The 19,516-nt window shown below is 44.3% G+C and overlaps 1 protein-coding gene across 5 annotated transcripts in view; it reads right to left on the reverse strand.

The window, feature by feature from the left end:
* The window catches only part of NCAPG2 (non-SMC condensin II complex subunit G2), a 74,229-nt gene that overhangs the window by 8,597 nt on the left and 46,116 nt on the right, over positions 1 to 19,516 (reverse strand). For all 5 annotated transcript variants that reach the window (XM_025859130.2, XM_025859129.2, XM_025859131.2 and 2 more), the window contains 11 exons: positions 19,050 to 19,272; positions 18,716 to 18,813; positions 15,096 to 15,269; positions 13,002 to 13,072; positions 11,711 to 11,864; positions 11,021 to 11,194; positions 9,591 to 9,707; positions 9,362 to 9,502; positions 8,820 to 8,919; positions 4,227 to 4,414; positions 3,262 to 3,402 (listed from right to left, as the gene is read on the reverse strand). In XM_025859130.2, the coding sequence (XP_025714915.1) occupies positions 3,262 to 3,402; positions 4,227 to 4,414; positions 8,820 to 8,919; positions 9,362 to 9,502; positions 9,591 to 9,707; positions 11,021 to 11,194; positions 11,711 to 11,864; positions 13,002 to 13,072; positions 15,096 to 15,269; positions 18,716 to 18,813; positions 19,050 to 19,272 (1,581 nt within the window). The remainder of the gene's footprint in view (positions 1 to 3,261; positions 3,403 to 4,226; positions 4,415 to 8,819; positions 8,920 to 9,361; positions 9,503 to 9,590; positions 9,708 to 11,020; positions 11,195 to 11,710; positions 11,865 to 13,001; positions 13,073 to 15,095; positions 15,270 to 18,715; positions 18,814 to 19,049; positions 19,273 to 19,516) is intronic.

The raw sequence follows: 19,516 nt of genomic DNA on the forward strand, positions 1-19,516 counted from the left end.
GGTTTACGCAGGTCTAACTGGCTGTTGTTAACCACCAGGACCGGGTTTTCTCAGTCCCAGCATGACCGACACCCTGCACTGAGGAATTCCTTGCTGCGGGCCACCCTTTGCAGGGTGTTGGGCAGCATCCTTGGCCTCCACCCAGCAGATCCCAGTAGTGCCCCCTCCCCAGCACTGCCAGTGTCTTCTGGAGAATCACCCACAGTGCAGAAATGTTGGTCTGGACCCACGTAAGGGGCTCTGCCTGGATTTATGCCCCTCATCACCAACCTGACAAGTTTAAAGCCATCCATTAGTGGCGAATGAACTCCACATGCAAATGGCTCCTTGGAAAATCTAAATCCAAAACCCTGCTCTGGAAGGGATGGGGGCTGGGGGGGGGCTATGTCTTTGTTTCCTGATCCCACCCCCTATTCTCCTCCTCACTCCATCCACCTTCATACATCCCATACTGTCTCTCCTCTACTTCCCGGCCATCAGGGGACTCGACTCAGGTATAACCACACAGTACTTCTAAACAGCCTTTCCATATGCCCTCTGGAGGATTCATAATACAAATTTGGATATTAAAGTCCAATCATCATTATGTTTGAAATAGCTCTATTTCTCATTAAAATGCTTTACATCTTAAATGCTGTGAATGCATTTGTGATATAGACAAATGATTATTGACTGGTTAAAATAAAATGTATCTTGGGGTGCCTGGGTGGCTCAGTTGGTTAAGTGTCTGACTCTTGGTTTCAGCTCAGGTCATAAACTCAGGGTCGTAGATCCAGCCCTGCATCAGGCTCTGTGCTCAGTGCGGAGACTGCTTCAGATTCCCTCTCCCTCTCCCTCCTGCTTATTCTCTCTCTCTACCAAATGAATAAATAAAATCTTTTAAAAACTGTATCTTGAGATTTTTAGTTTATGTAGCAGTAAGATATAGAATAACAGCACAGAGTAGGAGAATGCTAATCGGAAGAACATTGTTACAAGACTCTTAGGATGCACAGGCATACCATAATTTCTTAGGGAGATTGATGAGTTAAATATGCATACTAAAATGAAACCACTAAAACAATTACACAAAGGACAATATAAAGTCAACAGAGAAGATAAAATGAAACAGTACAAACACCTGATTCATCAAGAAATGGCAGGAAAAGAAGAAAAGTAGGGGGACTAATAGAAAACAAACATCAAAACTGTCAAATTAAATACAAACATATCGATGGTTCCATTAAAATCAAATGGGCTAAGCACCCCAGGTAAAAGGCATAGACCCCCCCCCCAAAAAAAGGCCTGCCCATGAAGTGATTACAGAAAACACTTTGAGGGCGCCTGGGTGGCTCAGTTGGTTAAGCGACTGCCTTCGGCTCGGGTCGTGATCCCGGAGTCCCGGGATCGAGTCCCACATCGGGCTCCCTGCTCAGCAGGGAGTCTGCTTCTCCCTCTGACCCTCTTCCCTCTTGTGCTATCTCTCATTCTCTCTCTCAAATAAATAAATAAAATCTTTAAAAAAAAAAGAGAAAGAAAACACTTTGAACATGTAGAAAAACATGTTGAAACTAAAAGCCGTCTCTTGAACTATCAGACAGCCAATGCATCAAAAAGACAGAGCAGTCCTGAGTGTGTATGCACCTAACAACAAAGCTCCTACATACATGCAAATTAATGGAGAGAGACAAGTCCATCATGGTGCTAAACTCTCATTAGTGGAACAAGTAGACAAATCAGTAAGGAGACAGAAGAGAGGTCGGGAAACATGTTTAATAAAATAGTAAAATATATCAGATTTGTGGGCAAAACAGTCTCTGTCAGGACTACTCAACTCTGCAGTTACAGACAAAGCAGCCAAGGAAATTTGTAAATGTCGGGCGTGGTTGTGCTCCAATAGAAGTTCCTTTACAAAAACAGTGAGTCAGGTTTGCCCAAAGGCCATTAATTGATTTTTTATAGTTGTTAGCTATAAAGCTCAATGGAGTAAATAAACTCTAGTTCTTATTCCATGTATAATCTAGTTACTAGTTTCCTAAACCAAGCTTTAAGCTTTAAGGAGGACCTTAAATTCCATTAAATTTTAGCAATTTACTTGGCTGTTTTTATACTCATGGTCTTACGGTACAGAATTTATATAACACGATGCCACCGTCAGATTCCATCTTTTCATACTGAGAAAATCTATCATTACCTTTCTAGCTTCTAAGTCACTACTCCGGAGTGCATCTTCCCTCAATGCAAGGATCTCACTGGAGAAACAGCTTTCTGTTAGGACCTGAATTATCATCCTGGTTTTGTTGATCTTTACACAAGTAGGTTAATTGTAAGAACTATGCAACTGCTAGGAAAACAGCCAGTCCTTTACAGAGTAGGAATGAATAAGTTATGTTTAAACTGGTATCAGAGGTTCAAATTTCCTCTGCTTAGACATGAAAAAGAAACGTAAGACCGTCAGACACGAACTACCCCAAACTGCACTGTCAGCGCCATGCTGCATCCCGCTCACCACTGACCACGGCTGCTTTCGCCTTGTCAGGAGAGAAGAGTCTTAAGAAATATATCAACTCGAGGGCGCCTGGGTGGCTCAGTTGGTTAGGCGACTGCCTTCAGCTCGGGTCATGATCCTGGGGTCCCAGGATCGAGTCCCACATCGGGTTCCCTGCTCAGCGGGGAGTCTGCTTCTCCCTCTGACCTTCTTCCCTCTCGTGCTCTCTATCTCTCATTCTCTCTCTCTCAAATAAATAAATAAAATCTTTAAAAAAAAAAGAAATATATCAACTCATGTTATATCCAAAATGCAAGAAGGAAAAAAAAAGTTCACGATGGAAGGACTTGCTGGGTCTTAATCAAAATGGCAACACCCTTAACAAAATTCTCCAGTAGTCACATGACTCGAGTCATCAGCCAGCTACGAACGGTGAGGGGCAGTGGCTGGAGAAGCAGGACACCTATTAAACTCTGGGTTCTTTTTTTTTTTTTTTTTTTTTTAAGATTTTATTTATTTATTTGAGAGAAAGAGAGAGAACATGAGAGGGGGGAGGGTCAGAGGGAGAAGCAGACTCCCTGCTGAGCAGGGAGCCCGATGTGGGACTCGATCCCGGGACTCCAGGATCATGACCTGAGCCGAAGGCAGTCGCTTAACCAACTGAGCCACCCAGGCGCCCTAAACTCTGGGTTCTTAAAAAATACTTGGGAAAACATGAAAATGTGCTGCTAGGAGAGAAGAGTATGTAGTACGGTCAGAAGCAGACATGTGGTTTCGGGACGAGCAGACCTCACCTTCCGGAGTTGGTGACTTATCTCCACCACAGATGCAGCAATCACCGTCGAGAGCATGCCCCGGTGGACGGGCGTGTCCACGTGCCAAGACTGAATCGTCATTATAAATTCACGGAGAGAACTCTGAACCGAATAGAGAAGCTACAAGAAAACACACCAGTCACTTTTTAGTGGTTTACAGAGAAGTATTCGTACTGCCCTCCCGAGTTTCAGGGATCCCCATCCTGTTTGCCCCTTACCAACACCCAATCCTTCCCTTCCCATTGCTGACTCAGATACCCTTACCATCTCCCCTTGTCACGTACAAATAATCAAAATCAGCATTCTCAAAAGTATATTTCATTTGGAAAACTCTATGAAATAACAGTTGGGCATTCACAAGCCAGTTGCAATCAGGTATGTGTTTCCTGTCCTGCCAGGCAGAAGACTCTTGCTGCTGGCCTGTTGACCTAGGCTCATTAAAACCTGTTCCAAGGGGCGCCTGGGCGGCTTAGTCGTTGGGCGTCTGCCTTCGGCTCCGGTCATGGTCCCAGGGTCCTGGGATCGAGCCCCGGATCGGGCTCCCTGCTCCGCGGGAAGCCTGCTTCTCCCTCTCCCACTCCCCCTGCTTGTGTTCCCTCTCTCGCTGGGTCTCTCTGTCAAATAAATAAAATCTTAAAAAAAAAAAAAAAAAACCTGTTCCAAGGCTACAAGTCAAAGATGGGCTCTTGGCCCTCCTGCCTCGGGTGCAGGCAGCACCACCTCTCTGACCACGCCATGCTCTGAAAAAGGTCAGCAAGCACCACTTGCAGGACAGCACCTGGTAATTATCTCCCATACTGCGGTGCACCCCACCCGACAGCCCAATGGCACAAGTGAGTGCCAGCCAAGCCTGTGTGTGAGGTGACACACCCCCATGCACCCTTGTCTGCTGGGTGAGCACTGTCTGTCTAATGACTAACAGCCCATTGGGAAGATGTGAGTACCCGTAGGCCTTCTTCTGGTTGCTTCCTGAAGCTCCGGGCCATACATTCCAACAGTTTCTGAAATACTTTCTGGACCATATCAAACAGCGTTGCAACTTCTTCGTCTGAGTCTGGTTTCTGCATCAAGGAACTGCCGGTTACCTCTTTCAGAATGCCCAGAAGTAATGACACATAAAAGAAGCCCTTCACTAGAAAGAATATTAGAAAAATCAGTTATCTAACCACAGAATTTAGCTGAAATTATTACATTTTTCACACGTGTGTATTATGGTAACTGGAAAGAAATCATTACTGGCAAGCCAATACCAGGTTGATCAGATTAATCTAAATTTTAACATACAGGGGCGCCTGGGTGGCTCAGTCAGTTAAATGTCTGCCTTCGGCTCAGGTCCTGAACCCAGGGTCCTGGGATTGAGCCCCGTGTAGGGCTCCCTGCTCAGTGCGGAGTCTGCTTCTCCCTCTCCCTCCCCCCGCTTGTGCTCTCTCTCTCATTCACTCTCTGTCTCAAATAAATAAAATCTTTTTAAAAATAAATTTTAACACACATAAATTTTATTTAATTTTAAGATTTTATTCATTTATCTGACAGACAGAGACACAGCAAGAGGGAACACAAGCAGGGGGAGTGGGAGAGGGAGAAGCAGGCTTCCCGCTGAGCAGGGAGCCCGATGCGGGACTTGAACCCAGGACCCTGGGATCATGACCTGAGCCAAAGGCAGACGCTTAACGACTGAGCTACCCAGGCGCCCCAGCACACACAGATTTTAAAATAAATAAAATTTAATAACCTGCTCCTTTTAAATATAACACCAATACCCGCAACAAGAACAGTATATTTAACTTGATCACTAAGAACTGGGCTCACTACACATGTGGACAGTGTGGCCCCTCGAACACATGGATTAGAGAACATGTCTCCTTTTCTCTTGTAATGGCAACATCAACACCAGCTCTACTGTCACAAGTCTGAGAAGGATGGCCCAAGAGCTTTCAAAATGTGATTTACAAATGTCATAGGCCAACTCTGCTAAACTTCTAACATTCTGTGGTTTACCTCGTCTTTCTCTTCTGAATCACTTCCTTTACTGTGTTGCATTAATTTGGTAAAGTGTTGGGGCGCCTGGGTGGCTTGGATGGTTAAGTGTCTGCATTTGGCTCAGGTCATGATCTCAGTGTCGTGAGATCAAGCCCCATGTCAGGCTCCCTGCTGGGGGTATGGAGCCTGCTTGGGATTCACTCTCTGTGCTCCCTCCCCTCCCACCCCTGCTCACACAACCTCTCCCTCAAATAAATAAATCTTTAAACAAAACAAAAACAAAAAAAAACCCAGAGCTGGGGTCTCACCCTCCAGAAGCTTCTCAAGCATCATCACTGTTTCTTACTTCTCTCTGGACCCTCAAGCTGCGTGACACTCGCTGACTGACCTTTTTGAGGTGTGTGTGCATGAGTGCTTCCCCATTTAGACAGCATGCTCTCCCTGGGCAAGAGCGATGCTGCATGATTCTTTCGTGTATACATTTAAAAATATATACTACATAAACATACAAACTATATGCCACATATATAAACACATATAAATTATATAAAATGTGTATCTATGTTTTTAAAACTTGTCATATGGGAAAGCACAGAAATAATGTTCTTCATTAATAGACTATTATCTAGGTGACAAAGAGGTATGACCTCTTTGACCTTATACAGGTATCATATGACCTTACACAGGAAATGGACCATGCAAAGAACCTCAGTTCATAAAACAAATTAGTAAGATACAGTAAGCTCTGCTTGAGACAGAGATAAGAAACTAAGCCCAAACCCAAATTTACCTGCTAAAGTATGTAAAATAACTGGTCATGTTCCAGTCGAGTTTACGCCTCAAAAGGTCTATGGAACTACCACAGTCAACAGTTTCTAAAATCACTGCAAACATAACAGAAACTTTCAACAAATGAATCTCTTTTATTTAAAAGGCAGAGGGACACACACTCTCCACACATGCAAGTCACTTCAATGGAATGGGCAGTAAAGAACGCCAGGCTCTGAAATCAAAGTACGGACAGCTCACAGGAGGCCGATGTGCTGAAGATGAAAGGCCCAGCAAACCAGAGTGCTGCCCTTGTCCAACCACCCTCAAGGACACAGGGAACCACACACTTAACTGGTATAACTACTGACAAAAATCGGAAAAGCTAAAAACTTTAATTCAAAGCTACTTCATTATATTCAAGCAGTATGTTCCTTATAACCAAATATACATAGACGGTGGTTAAGTAAAATACAACACATTACTAAAGATAAGTCAGAATTCACAGCTACACAGAACAGATGACCCTGACTTTGGAAGTTCTTGTTTCTCCAGAGGGAAGCGGTCCAAAGCAATTGCGGGGAGTGACGTCAGCCTGCCACTGACAGCATCTGCAAACAAGCAGAAGCTCACTCACTACCCCAGACCACGCAGCAGCCGCAGGGAGCAGTGTAGCATATGGGGGTCCGTGGACTCCGTCCTCCTCTGGCTCTGCCTCAGCCTGTCATGTGTTCCTCCCTGCAAGTCCCTCTGGCCCAGGGCCCCCAGGCTCTATGCCAGCAGCCCTTCCACCTTTCAGTTAAGACAAACCCCTAGGTTTACTGTACTTACTCTTTGTTTACTAGAAATGTAACCTCCCTTTTTAAATGGGCTGATTACTTTCTGGAGGATTACCATCTCCTAAGTGGTCCGGGCGCAAAGCACTATCTTAACCACCTGCCCCAGACTGTCTTTTCCCACAGGCCCTGTTACTTTTTAGTCCCTGATTTTGCAGAGCACATGGTGTTTTTTCAAAACGTACATCCTGCATTACAGCTGAAACACCTGCACTTGTGTGAGCTTAGATTTTTTACATTTGGGTTATGTATGGGGACTCAGCTCTACTCAAGGACACCTCCTCTAGAATATGCACTTCAGCATGGGGAATGCCATATTATAATATTAGTAATATAAATGTGGTTTTATAATTAGAAAGTTTTATTAGAACTCTTTCAAGTAGAGCAAAAAGCCCCGTAAACAACAGACTCTGGGTATGCCTCGCTAAGCTGCTAAGTATAATCCTGTTTGTGACAGGGCTACAAAGGATGGCCACAGCTGATTCTCCCCTGGGAGCCTCTAATTGTTGGAATGTATAGATGTAAAGATCATTTCAGTTTGGTTCAGGTAAAGTCAGCAGCTTCAGGCCTTATTTTTGGGAAACAGATACCTCTATGTAATGAAACTAGCAACATCAGAGATCTAAAATTCAAGTTACCTCCTTGGAAATGTAAATTTTATAAATACTAAAAGTAGAGTCAGTCCTTAGGAGAAAAAATTCCTAAATGCTAAATGAAGTTTTAAAAAATACAAATCATTTTTCATTGTTTCAATCATTAGACTTAAGTTAAAAAATGTTTTCACAACAGAAAAGAAAAATGATAAAAGATTTATCGAAGAAAAGCCAGATTCTGAAACAAACAGTATTTGTTCTGGTTAACGCTCAGTCTTTACCTGTGGGTATTTAAAACAACTCATACACAACCTTGCATATAGTACAGGTTAATTTCAAGAAAACACATACTTGAAATGGCAGAGCAGAGCGGCTGACACCCAAGCACCGACCCCATCGGCAGACCCCGGAGTCTGCCTGCATGACAACATTCAGTACCACCAGGGACTAACTGCAAACTTAACTAGGGATTCACTGACTCTATGTCCAAATCTTAACATTGAATCTAAAAATGATAAAGTCATTTTCAATGTCTTCTGGCAGATATAAGTTTAAAAGAAATTTAAATATTGCATTTTCAAGTTTCTAATATAGATAGCAGAAACAACCAGATGTGGTGTCAGATTACAGTGAGAGCAATTCAGAAACAGTTTTACACCCAGTGGGTGGTGCGTGAGGAAGGGTGGGGTGTCACAGGCCAGCAGTACTCTCCTCAGCCGAACTATGATGAGAGGCAGGGAGAAAGCCTGATCACTCCCCGACTCCTCACGCCATCACGAGATGGGGCTGTGAAGAGTCTGGCCCTGGGGCCCCTGGTCAGGCCACTCCAGGTAATCACACAGCCCAGCTCTGTACCCAGACCACCTGGAAGGAGGCTGATCTCTCACTCACTCACTCACCATATTTAACACAGTACCCACTATGCAGCAAGCACAGACTCCATGGTATTAGTTACTGCAGGTTCCACTGTCACCCTGTCCTCAGGGTAACAGCAACTTCCCACTGGTCCTAAGGGGGGGGGCATTAAACAACCCAACTTACACTCCCCATGTGGTGAGTAGACAGGTTCGGGGCTGCCACTGCACTAACCCACCACATGGCAAAGTCACCTGACAACCAGGCAAACCACTGGGAGAAGAATCCATGAGAGAAACTCTGGACTCAGGCACGTCTGACACCAGAAACACCTTTGAACTTCCCAGTTGCATCAGCCTATGAATTCCTTTTTGGTATGAGCTAGTTTGTGTTACATATCTGTCACCTGAAAGCAAGAGTCCCAATAAGCAAAGTGAGGGAAGGTGAGAGGGACTGGTTTGATTATTAATTGCTCTAAATGAGTCCTTTAATGAATGAAGTGTACCTGTTTGCATGATTTGGAGACTCCATTGTAAAAGTTGTATCTGAAACTTGTAATCGCCAAGGCCAACCATCACAACATCCTTACATACTGTCAGGTAGGTCTGTAGGAGACAGAGATGTGCGGTGTGATTTACAAGAAACTGAGAGCCAAAAAAGGAAAATAAATCCAGCCTGGTAAAGCTTCTAATATCTGATTTTACTACTAATTATCTCCTAAAGCAAGTGTTTTATAAAGATGTTTTACAAAGGAATTTTCATAAAGATACATTAGTTCTCATTTTTATTTCCATAAGAAATCTGGAAACCCATTTTACATCATTCCATAAACATTAATGAAAACCTATTACATGCAAGGTGTAAAACTCCATAAATATTATGCGGTTTATGTTTTGGGAAAAGACAAACTCTGGGTGTTGAAATGATGCTATACTGAAGAAGAGCAACACTACTGTCCAAAGTTATAACTTTAAAATAGAAAATAAAATCTGGAAGCACATCACAAACTTGGTGAAGAGAAAGTTTCCATGTTGTAAGACGTCTAACCTGGATGATTTGCTGATAAACAACCCTATGAAGCTTGAGATATTCTTCTTCTTGATCTTGAATAAAAGACAGAACTTTGTTTTCTAACCAAAACCCAGTGTCTTCCAAAATGGACAGGTAAACTTTCCCTTCTGAGCAGAACTGTCCAACAACAGAAAGACAAATCAGTAATGGAACCAGCTTTGCCAAAAGGCTTTGTATTCGGTCACACAGCCAGGGACAGACTCACCTGGTGCTGAAGATGAATACTCAGCCGGCAGTGGAGGCTGAAGGCTCGCAGGGCCATTGCTTCATTAAAGTTATGAGGTTTCCCACCTGGCAACTGCAAAATTGATTCCAGATCGGCCTGCAAAATAAAAAAACCTGTGGCCATGTTCCGACTACTAAGTCACTCCCACACCATACACAGTGAGGACGATCTGAAGAACCTGACACATAGCTACAGCTGGAGGTGATCTAATAACACAACAAAACTAAGAAATGTACATTTTCCCTTCCTCTCCCCGCAAAAGATCCTCCCTATGTTACTCATTTATTTAATTTATATTTTTTTATTTCAAATTTTTATTTAAATTCTAGTTAGTTAACGTATAGCATAATATTGGTTTCATGAGCAGACCCTCCCTTCTAAAGGACAAGATAAAAACTCTTAGCAGTTATTGCTCAAGAAACTGCCAGGATCAAGCACACAAAGCATCTGCCCCTGGGGCAGGCTGTGACCTGCTCCCAGCCAGGGGGCTCTGAGCGCAGACCGTCAGAGGAAAAAGAAAGGCAGCTCCTCGGGAGAACAATGTTCTCGCCACCCAGGCAGGGCCAGAGCCTCAGCTTACCCACAGCTCCCTAACCCTGTACCCTAAAAGGAGGAATGCCTTAGAGTTGGGAAATGTCGAGGAGCCTGTGTCTGGCTGCCACATGGAGAGGGAGTCGGGACATCATCTGTTCCCCTACTAGCAAAGCCTGAAGGGGAATGCACCCAGCCACCTTTCCCGGAACCCACAGGTAGCCCTACTTTGGACAGCAGCACAGCCAGTGCCCAGCTTAGTCCACGGGCAAAATCCCAGCACTTCCTATGCGTGCCTGGCTGCCAGCCCTGGCCCACGTCCTCCCATGGACAGCTGTGCACCTCCTTCTCCTCCTTCACACTCTGCCTCCTCTTCCCCAGCTAAGGCTGGTGCTAAGCACTGGAGGGTCGGCCTCTGGCTGACCAAACCAGCAGCAGTCACAGGGGTGGTCTCTGACAGCTGGCCCTGGAGATGGCCAGAGAGCCAGTAAGAAGGAAATCCTGAGGTCACAGGAAACACCCTCCAAAGATCCCTAGAAAAGCTGCCAAGGACTGTGAGGGGAAGCTAGTATTCCCATCTCAGTGCGTGAGGAGTAGAGCAAAAGAAGTACAGGAAGAAGTCTTCCTACAGACTGGTGTGTTCTGAGAAAGAGGGCCATCCACGGGCCTGGAAACTAAGCTAGCTCCCCTCTTGCCAGTTAGTCACCTGAGTGTCCTGTCCTTGTGCAAACTGAAGGGTTACATAACTCTCAACTCCTTCCCAGCTGGAAAAATTTTGTACTCTAAGTATGAAAACTTTAGATCTTATTTTGTCACGCATACTAATTACATGGACCCACTCAACTCTCGGGGTGTCCATGTCTGTTCTGTAAAGTTACCTTTGACATTTCAAGTGCTTTCAAAAGGTGGTTAAGTTTCTTCTGGGGAGCAGAGAGCAGGCACTGTCGATTCTTTGGATGGGTCAGCAAATACTCTATGTAAACCAGGGCCAATTCAGGTTTTACTGGGCGTGTGTCAAGGATTTGCACTTTCCGTTTAGATGCTGAGTTACTCTGAAAGAACAGAGCGAAAAACTGACAATTAAAACACACGTTCTTGGGCGCCTGGGTGGCTCAGACAGTTGAGCGTCTGCCTTCGGCTCAGGTCATGATCTCAGAGTCCTGGGATCGAGTCTCGCACTGGGCTCCCTGCTCTATGGGGAGTCTGCTTCTCCCTCTGCCCCTCACCCCACTTATTCTCTTTCAAATGAATAAATAAAATCTTTTAAAAAATAAAACACAAGGGGGCGCCTGGGTGGCTCAGAAGCGTCTGCCTTCGGCTCAGGTCATTTTCCCAGGGTCATGGGATGGAGCCATGCATCGGGCTCCTAGCTCAGCAGGGAGCCTGCTTCTCCCTCTGCCTCTGCCTCTCTCCCTGCTCATGCTCTCTCTCTCTCTCTCTCTCTGTGTCTCAAATGAATAAATAAAATCTTAAAAAAAAATAAAGCGCATGTTCTCAGGAAAACATATGATTTCTAATACACACACATCCTCATTCAGCAATTTTAAAGAAACATGACAGAAATACACCTTGCTCTGGGGCTGTTCTTCTGGCAGCCAGTCGCAGATGAGTTCCAGAATGTGTCCCACTTGTCCCCAGGAGCAGAGACAGTCCAACAAAGTACAATAGCGCTTGTCTGCTGCTCCTTCCTCCTGGTTTCTTAATGTGGAAATCACACCACAGCTGAAAATATCAAAGATATAAAATCAGATCTAACATTTCAGTAACAGTTTCCCACTCCTCAAAAAGGTGGAAAAAAATGAGGAAGCTAAAAACTGAAGGTACATAAGGCCCTCTTATCGTAGGAACTCTTGGACATTCTCAACTACAGGAATAAATATAGTTTCCCACAATTACTACACAGGATAAGTTCCAACACAAAACATGGAATCTGAACACAGGTTGAGGAACACTGAAGTCAAGGCAGTCCCATACGAGTATTAAGTTACCAAGGACGTGCCAGTTCCATAAAACCCCCCACTTTTCTTTTCTCTGTCATCTCCATCAGACTCTAAAGCAAAGACTACCAGTTTTTTGGGAATAATTTTTGCTTACCATCAAAACATTAATTTTTTTCATAAATATGGATAAAAATGAGTCATTTTTACTGAGTTAATAACCAACACTCTAGAACGCCACCATCCAGGAAAAAATACAACATGAGCTACAAAAACAAGCTACTTAGGTCATTTTAAATTTTCTAGTAGCTACCTTAAAAAAGTAAAGAAAAACAGGTACAATTAATTTCAGTAATATATCTTATCCAACCCACTGTCTCCACAATGTTGTCTTCAGGTGTAACTGACAGAAAACCACTAGCTCTTCACGCTCCTCCTTCCACACCAGGCTCTGAGCCCACGTGCACTCTGCACCCTCAGCACATCTCAACCCAGGCGGCCACATGCCAGATGCATACAGGCAGCATGACTCCGAAGTCCCTTCATGCTGGGCTTGAAAAACACCCCCCGACTTTAAAGTGGACAGCTTCAGTTCCACACAGGCTCTTCCTATATCCCTTAGCAACTCCAGAGCCCACTGGAAACTGCATCCTGCTGCTTTCCCGCCACCACTGTGAACTTAAAGCTGAAGCATGACCCACACATTCTGCTGAATGTCACATTAGTAACTAAGCACAACAAAGTCAGGGTTCCCACTCATGACTGAGGGAGAGAGAGAGGGGGCGGGGGGGGGAGAGAGGCGGAGAGGGGGAGAGAGAGGGGGCGGGGAGGGAGGGGGAGAGGGGGCAGGGGGAGAGAGCGAGGGGGCGGGGGGGGGAGGGAGGGAGGGAGGGGGCGGGGGAGGGAGGGAGGGAGGGGTTACCTGAACGCAGGCACAGCAGAGGCCGGCATAAAGGACATGAGCATAAATAAAGGGATCTTGCAGCGATCATCCTAAAAGCATAAAAAGGGGGGGAAAGGGTATTTAAACGCAATGACATTTTGAAAGGCTGTCCACATAACTTCCTAATGACCTATCTTCAGAGCTGCTCGGTAGGAATTAGAGCACTCCTTTCAGTGTTCAATGGGAAACTTAAACCTACTGGTAAGCCTTATATTGGAGAAGCAGTTTCAAAGTTTTAAGTGACATTTTACCACTCGTGTGATATATTAATTCGTGCAAATATATATTAGGCACCTACTGTGTACGAACTGCCAACCTAGATCCCGGGAGATGTATTAATAAGCGGAATAGACAAAGTCCTTGCTTTTGAGGCACTGACTTCTATTTTAAAAACAATACTGATTAAAGGGGAAAAAAAATTAACTCAGGATACACTTGGTATCCTGAATATAAATGTCAAGACAATGAATGAGTCAGAAAAAAACTTTTCCATAAAATAATCAGAAAATCTTTGGGAAGACAATATAGGTTAATGGAAAATGTATAGGCTTATTAGCAGCTACCAAGCCAAATCTAAGTCCAGCCAGACTCCAGGGTTTTACCAGCTGGATCAGCACAGAGCAAAGAGTCAGTGCCAAATTCTGTTTCCTCCTCTGCAAAAAGGGCGGGCACTGTTGGGAGGGGACCGAGACAGGCACACCACAGCAACCCATCCATGGTGGCACTTAGTAAGTCATAGCCGTACCAGTGTTATTGTGATTACACCATTAAAACAAAGAGTAGACCAGGCTCAATCAAAAACACAACAGAAAATATCCTTGGTTGATTGGGAGAATAAGAGATGGTGGACCCTAACAGAAAAAAATATAACAATATCCCCCAAAATACACTTGAAACAGAACCAGGGACAACATCGAAATTTGATCTGCACTTACTCTGCATTCAGTTGGAGTGGACCCACCCCTTCCCCCAACTCCCAATACAAAAAATGTTTCCTTAATGTTACAAAAGTAGACCGCTAATTACCACTAATGCCACTCTGTCTGGATTGTTGACTATTTATTCATTTATAAAGAAGACCACAATGTTCTCGGAGCAACCAAGTACAGAGAAGTTCTCTTGCCAGAATCATTTGAAATTAAGTGAATTAATTAACTGCCCTCCTTGGGTCCCTAGATACCTGCAGGCCACACTGCTCATCTATCATCTCATCTAGTATTCTATGGGCTTCTCTGTTATCGTCTGAGAATTTTGAGATAATGCTGGTTTCCCAGCCCAGTGTAATTATTTGAGCTTTTAAATGTACCAATAACTTTAGCAATTTAGATTATTTACCTTCCTGAACAGGTCACAGTTGCATTTCAGGGACACAATGAAGCTCAGAGACTTGACAGTCACAGAAATGTGGCTCAGAACAGCTAAGGGGTCAAGGTCACATAAGCAGTTTTGGAAGAGCCCAAAAGTAACATTCATCAAGAGAAGGACGGTTCATAAAACCTATGATCGTTCTATATTTAAACCATGCTTTCTTTATAATCGGGAGTACATTTTCATCTCTAGCTCAGTCTTCTATTTGTTTTGGAAATATGAACTTCCCTCAGAAGTAAAAAGTCAAGACACAGGTTTCCTTCATCCAGAGAGAAGTTACATGCATGGTTCTATTTGCAGACACAACTCAAACACTTCAGAAACCCACTTGCTTACAGTATGCCATCAAATGCCTAAAAGTGCCCACGAAACTTAGCCGCTATGGCATCATGTTTGCCAACTCTTCTTTCTCAATTCCCAGCTAATCAAACTAAATTCTCAAATGGTGTCACAGACCATTGAAGACAGAAAAACTGAGCACCCACCCCCAAATTTCCCTGAGTGCTGGGGATATGAAGTGGCAAGATATATGGCCTCCACCCTTGAGAAAGGCAAGAGGCCACTTCCCCTGCCAGGTGAGCACTGGCTCCGCATCCCCCCTAACACATGACCAACCAGGTCCTGCCAGTAAGCGTGTTGGGCATTTCAGCTAATTCTGCACAAATGCGATCTTAATACACTCACCCACAGTGTGAGCAGTCTTACCTTGAAGACTTTCAAGTACTCAGGGAGCACAGAGGCAAACTTGTTAATGGTGTAAACTCTGGCTTCCTTATTATTTTCCATACTTCTGTGAATACTTTTCCAGAGAATCACAACGATTTCTAACAAACCGGCCATGGATCCAACATCGCTTACAGACAATGTTTTATCCAGAACCTAAGATACAAATAATTTGATTGTGAAATAATCAAATCGTAACAACTATTATGACAACAACTCTATCTTTAAAAGTACATTCCAGAGATGCCTGGGTGGCTCAGTCGGTTAAGCGTCTGCTTTCAGCTCAGGTCATGATCCCATGGTCTCGGGATTGAGTCCCACATCGGGCTCCCTGCTCGGCGGAGAGCCTGCTTCTCCCTCTCCCTCTGCTGCTCCCCCCGACTGTGCGCTCTCTCTCTCTCTCCCTCTGGTAAATAAATAAATAAAATATTTTTAAAAAAAAAAGTACATTCCAGACCTGAAGAAGAAACATAAAGGGTATCAAGTCTATTTTCATTTCATGAAAATGATTTTATCTTCTATTTGAAAATCTCTAGTAGAGGGACGCCTGGGTGGCTCAGTCAGTTAGGCAGCTGCCTTTAGCCCGGGTCATGAGCCCAGGGTCCTGGGATCAAGTCCCACATTGGGCTCCTTGCTCAGCAGGGAGCCTGCTTCTCCCTCTCTCTCCCTTTGCTTATGCTCTGTCAAATAAATAAAATCTTAAAAAAAAAAAATCTCTAGTAGAGGTAAATGCCTTTAAAAGCCCACTCAAGAAATAAATGCTAAATGAACCCTGTATCCTTTCAGTCAATACTTTATATGAATTAAAAATCCTCTAAAAATCAAAATGTATAAACTATTGTCTTTAGGGACATAAGCAAGTAAAGAGCATACTTCCACTGTATCTTCTGAATTACTGCAAGATGTCACTTCTTGCCGTACACTTTGATGTGAACAGACTGGGGGAGGAAGGAAGGATTTACCTAATGTGATTGCTACTGAGACTCAGCTACAAACTCGGCCCGTCAGATCACCCCAGGCTCTCCACTATGCAGGCCTGGTGAGGGCTGATGATGACCAACTCCCACTCAATTACTGGCTTCCTCAGTTTGTTCTAAAATAACACACCATTCACACCTTCTGAGCTTACACTGGCCGCGAGCAATAATCACTGCTATGTTCTTCTGCATGCTCCATTTAAGCCACAGATGCACCTTGGCAAGGCTTCTTCTGCACAGAACACAGGCCCCAGAACACAACCAGCTCACACACACACTGATGGGGTCTGCTAGCCAGCCCTACAATGGGACTGTACCAAAGACATCTGATAACCTGCGAACAACCACTACAGACAATTTCCTGTAAAGGGACTACCTTGGGATGCAAAAGAAGATTCATTTCAGGAGTTGGTACTGTTATGCTATCTACTCAAACGCAATGGAAAAAGACAGTTTAAAAGAAAACAAACTTGGGGCACCTGGCTGGCTCAGTCGGTAGAGCATGTGACTCTTGATCTCTGGGTCGTGAGTCCAAACCCCACGTCAGGTGCAGAGTTTACTTAAATAGAATGAGAATAGCCACATGACAAAGGGTATTTCTTGTTTAGCATAAACTATAACCGACCTACGCACTTCTAAAAGCTTGTGTTTTCTAATGGTACAGAAACTGACCCAAAGTGTTATAAAAATACCTAGGTTTTTAATAATAGGGGTGGAGGGTTTCTTCAAATTTTACAAAATGTAATAGTCTCTCAACTAGCGTATCACAAACTATGCCTCTGCTCTTCTGCAAACCATTTCTACCACCAGTCTGAGTTTGCAGTGGTGGCCCAGGGAGATGCTGTGCTCTCTCCCTGGGCACCACTGCCTCCATCTCCCATGCTGTGACCCCACGCGCCAGAACCGTGAACTGAGACTGTCATGCCACCTGAAGTTTCTGAAGATGTAGGGCAATGCAGTCAGCTTCCTGAAAAACTCTGCCCATACAATCTGTATACTGAGGGAAAAACCCTGGAGAGAGGAACTTAAATTCCACCAAAATAAAAGCAGAACCAACTCCAAATGCCCTGGGCTGAAGGCTTTCCAAATCGAGGCCAAGGAGGTCTGTGAGTGGCTAGAACTACTAGTCAGGGTCCACTGTCAGGATAAAACCCAGTCCCACTCTTTCTGTGCATCTTCCTCCTTGAGTCCACACCTGCCTCCCTGACTGGGATAGAGACGAGGACTTGTTTAAACAGAGTCTAGGCTGATGGAGTGGTGGCCCTCCAGCTGCAAGCCCATGGGCACAGGTGTCCCTGGGGTGCGTGCAGAAGTCGTCAGGCCAGCGTGAGACCCGTGAGCAAACCTGGCACCCTCTCCTACAAAAAGGCCTGTGTCAGAGGTGGTGGGACGCAGGCGGGGACTGAGGCAGGGTCAAACTGTATGCAAGGACCTCGCCTTGGGGCCTCCATGCAGGACCAGGTCTCAGCAAAAGGACAGACTGTCTCTTGCGACTTCTTTTAAAGGCCAGTTTCCTAATCTATTTGGGTACTATAAAACTACTCCCAAATTTTACTTCAGATGTACATAAGCATGAAAGTTTGTTTATAAGCTTAGGATACTGCTTATAAGTAATGTGTCTACCTTAAATTTCTTTTAAGTGGTCACTCTGGATTCTGAAGAAATAGCAGCTAACCAGTCCCTTTGATTAACTTTTTATTTTTTTAATTTTTATTAGTTTTTTTGAAGATTTATCTATTTGACAGAGTGTGTATGTGCGCGCACATACGTGCAGGCAGGGGAAGGGGCAAGTGGGAGAGGGAGAGAGAATCTCAAACAGACCTCCCAGCTGAGAGCAGAGCCAGACTCGAGCTCGATCCCACGACCCTGAGGTCATGACCTGAGCTAAAATCATGAGTCAGATGCTCAACCAACTGAGCTACCCAGGCGCCCCAATTAATTACTTTTTAAAAGATAATTCTCGGGGCACCTGGGTGGCTCAGTTGGTTAAGTGTCTGCCTTCAGCTCAGGTCATGATCCTGAGGTCCTGGGATCGAGCCCCACATCGGGCTCCCTGCTCAGCAGGGAGTCTGCTTCTCCCTCTGCTGCTCCCCCTGCTTGTGCTCTCTCTCTCTCTCTCTCTCAAATCAATCAATCTAAATAAAGCTCATTCCTAGAAATTCAACCCCTAGATGTTTCTAGTAGAATCTCACAGCAGTGGCTATGAGTAAATCCTTAAGAACATTTACACCCATTAATTATAAAATATGGTAACATCCAGAATCCAATCCAGGTGTGTGCTATACCCAGGTCGAATTAAAATATACAGAGAAGCTTAAGGCCAAGAAAATTTGGGACAGGTGTTACCAGTGATAAATTTTCCTCTGTATTAAATCCTACCCAAACTCCACAATGAACTATAAAGGATATAGAGCAATTCTTTCAAAAACATTACTTATGATCCTCTACAATAATTTGCTGAATTATCAATACTGAAGGAATAATGGGAAATCAAAATATTGCTAACAGTCCATGGAAATGCCAGTGTTCTGCCTTTCTCCAAGCAAAGGGCACAGGGCCCTTGCCTTCCTTGAGGTAACATGGCCGCAGGTGCAGCTGGGCCAGGGCAAGCCCGACCACACTCACGTTCTCCTTCTCCCTTTCCTCGTGGCTCTCATGGCACTCGCGCACAGCCCTCCGGATGCAGGCATTCAAGCAATGGCGAATCACATGAATCAGCTTTGCTGAAATGTTTAAAATAATCGATAATTAATGTACATGTTTCTTCAACAAAATTATCTTTCTGACAGTAAGATTATAATCCCAAACAATTAAAAATATTATTTTAAAGGAAATCATTAAGAAATGCACTAAAGAGTGAAGTTTACTGAAATGACCAACACTGAGGATACGGGGCATTCATTATGCTTTAGCTTTAGGAAGACAACATAACGAGCACGGAGATGTAGGTGTCCCACACCTATATTAGTGCAGGCGGTATGCTCGTGGGCATGCTGATAGAACTTCCTGGCGGCTGCATGGTTCATCTGGACCAGCGTGACACAGCGCTCACACCACACCTCCTCAGGCTGGTTCACGGGCAGGAAAGAGTTGAAGATAAGGTTCACCAGTCGCCGAGCCACAGGCCGGGAATCTGATTCCAGACGAACCAAAATATGCTCCATGGGGCATATTTTCCAAAACTGTGTAAAACATACACAGAAAGGAATAGTCAATTGTCCCTGTAATCTTGAAAACACTTTCTAAGCAAAAGTTCCTTAGCAAAATCAAAAAGGAACTAATCTTTATATTCAAGAAAATTCATTTCAAATGACTATACCAGAAACTGTGACCTGTAGAGAAATTAGAAAACAAATCCGTATTTTAAAAAGCACTGACATTTTTACGAGGTACCGAAGTATAACACTGTTGGGAGGGTTAATTACA

This window comes from Callorhinus ursinus, unplaced genomic scaffold, assembly GCF_003265705.2.
Source record: "Callorhinus ursinus isolate GAN/ISIS: 27379988/994484 unplaced genomic scaffold, GSC_fseal_2.0 scaffold99, whole genome shotgun sequence".
NCBI classification, from domain to species: Eukaryota; Metazoa; Chordata; class Mammalia; order Carnivora; family Otariidae; genus Callorhinus; species Callorhinus ursinus.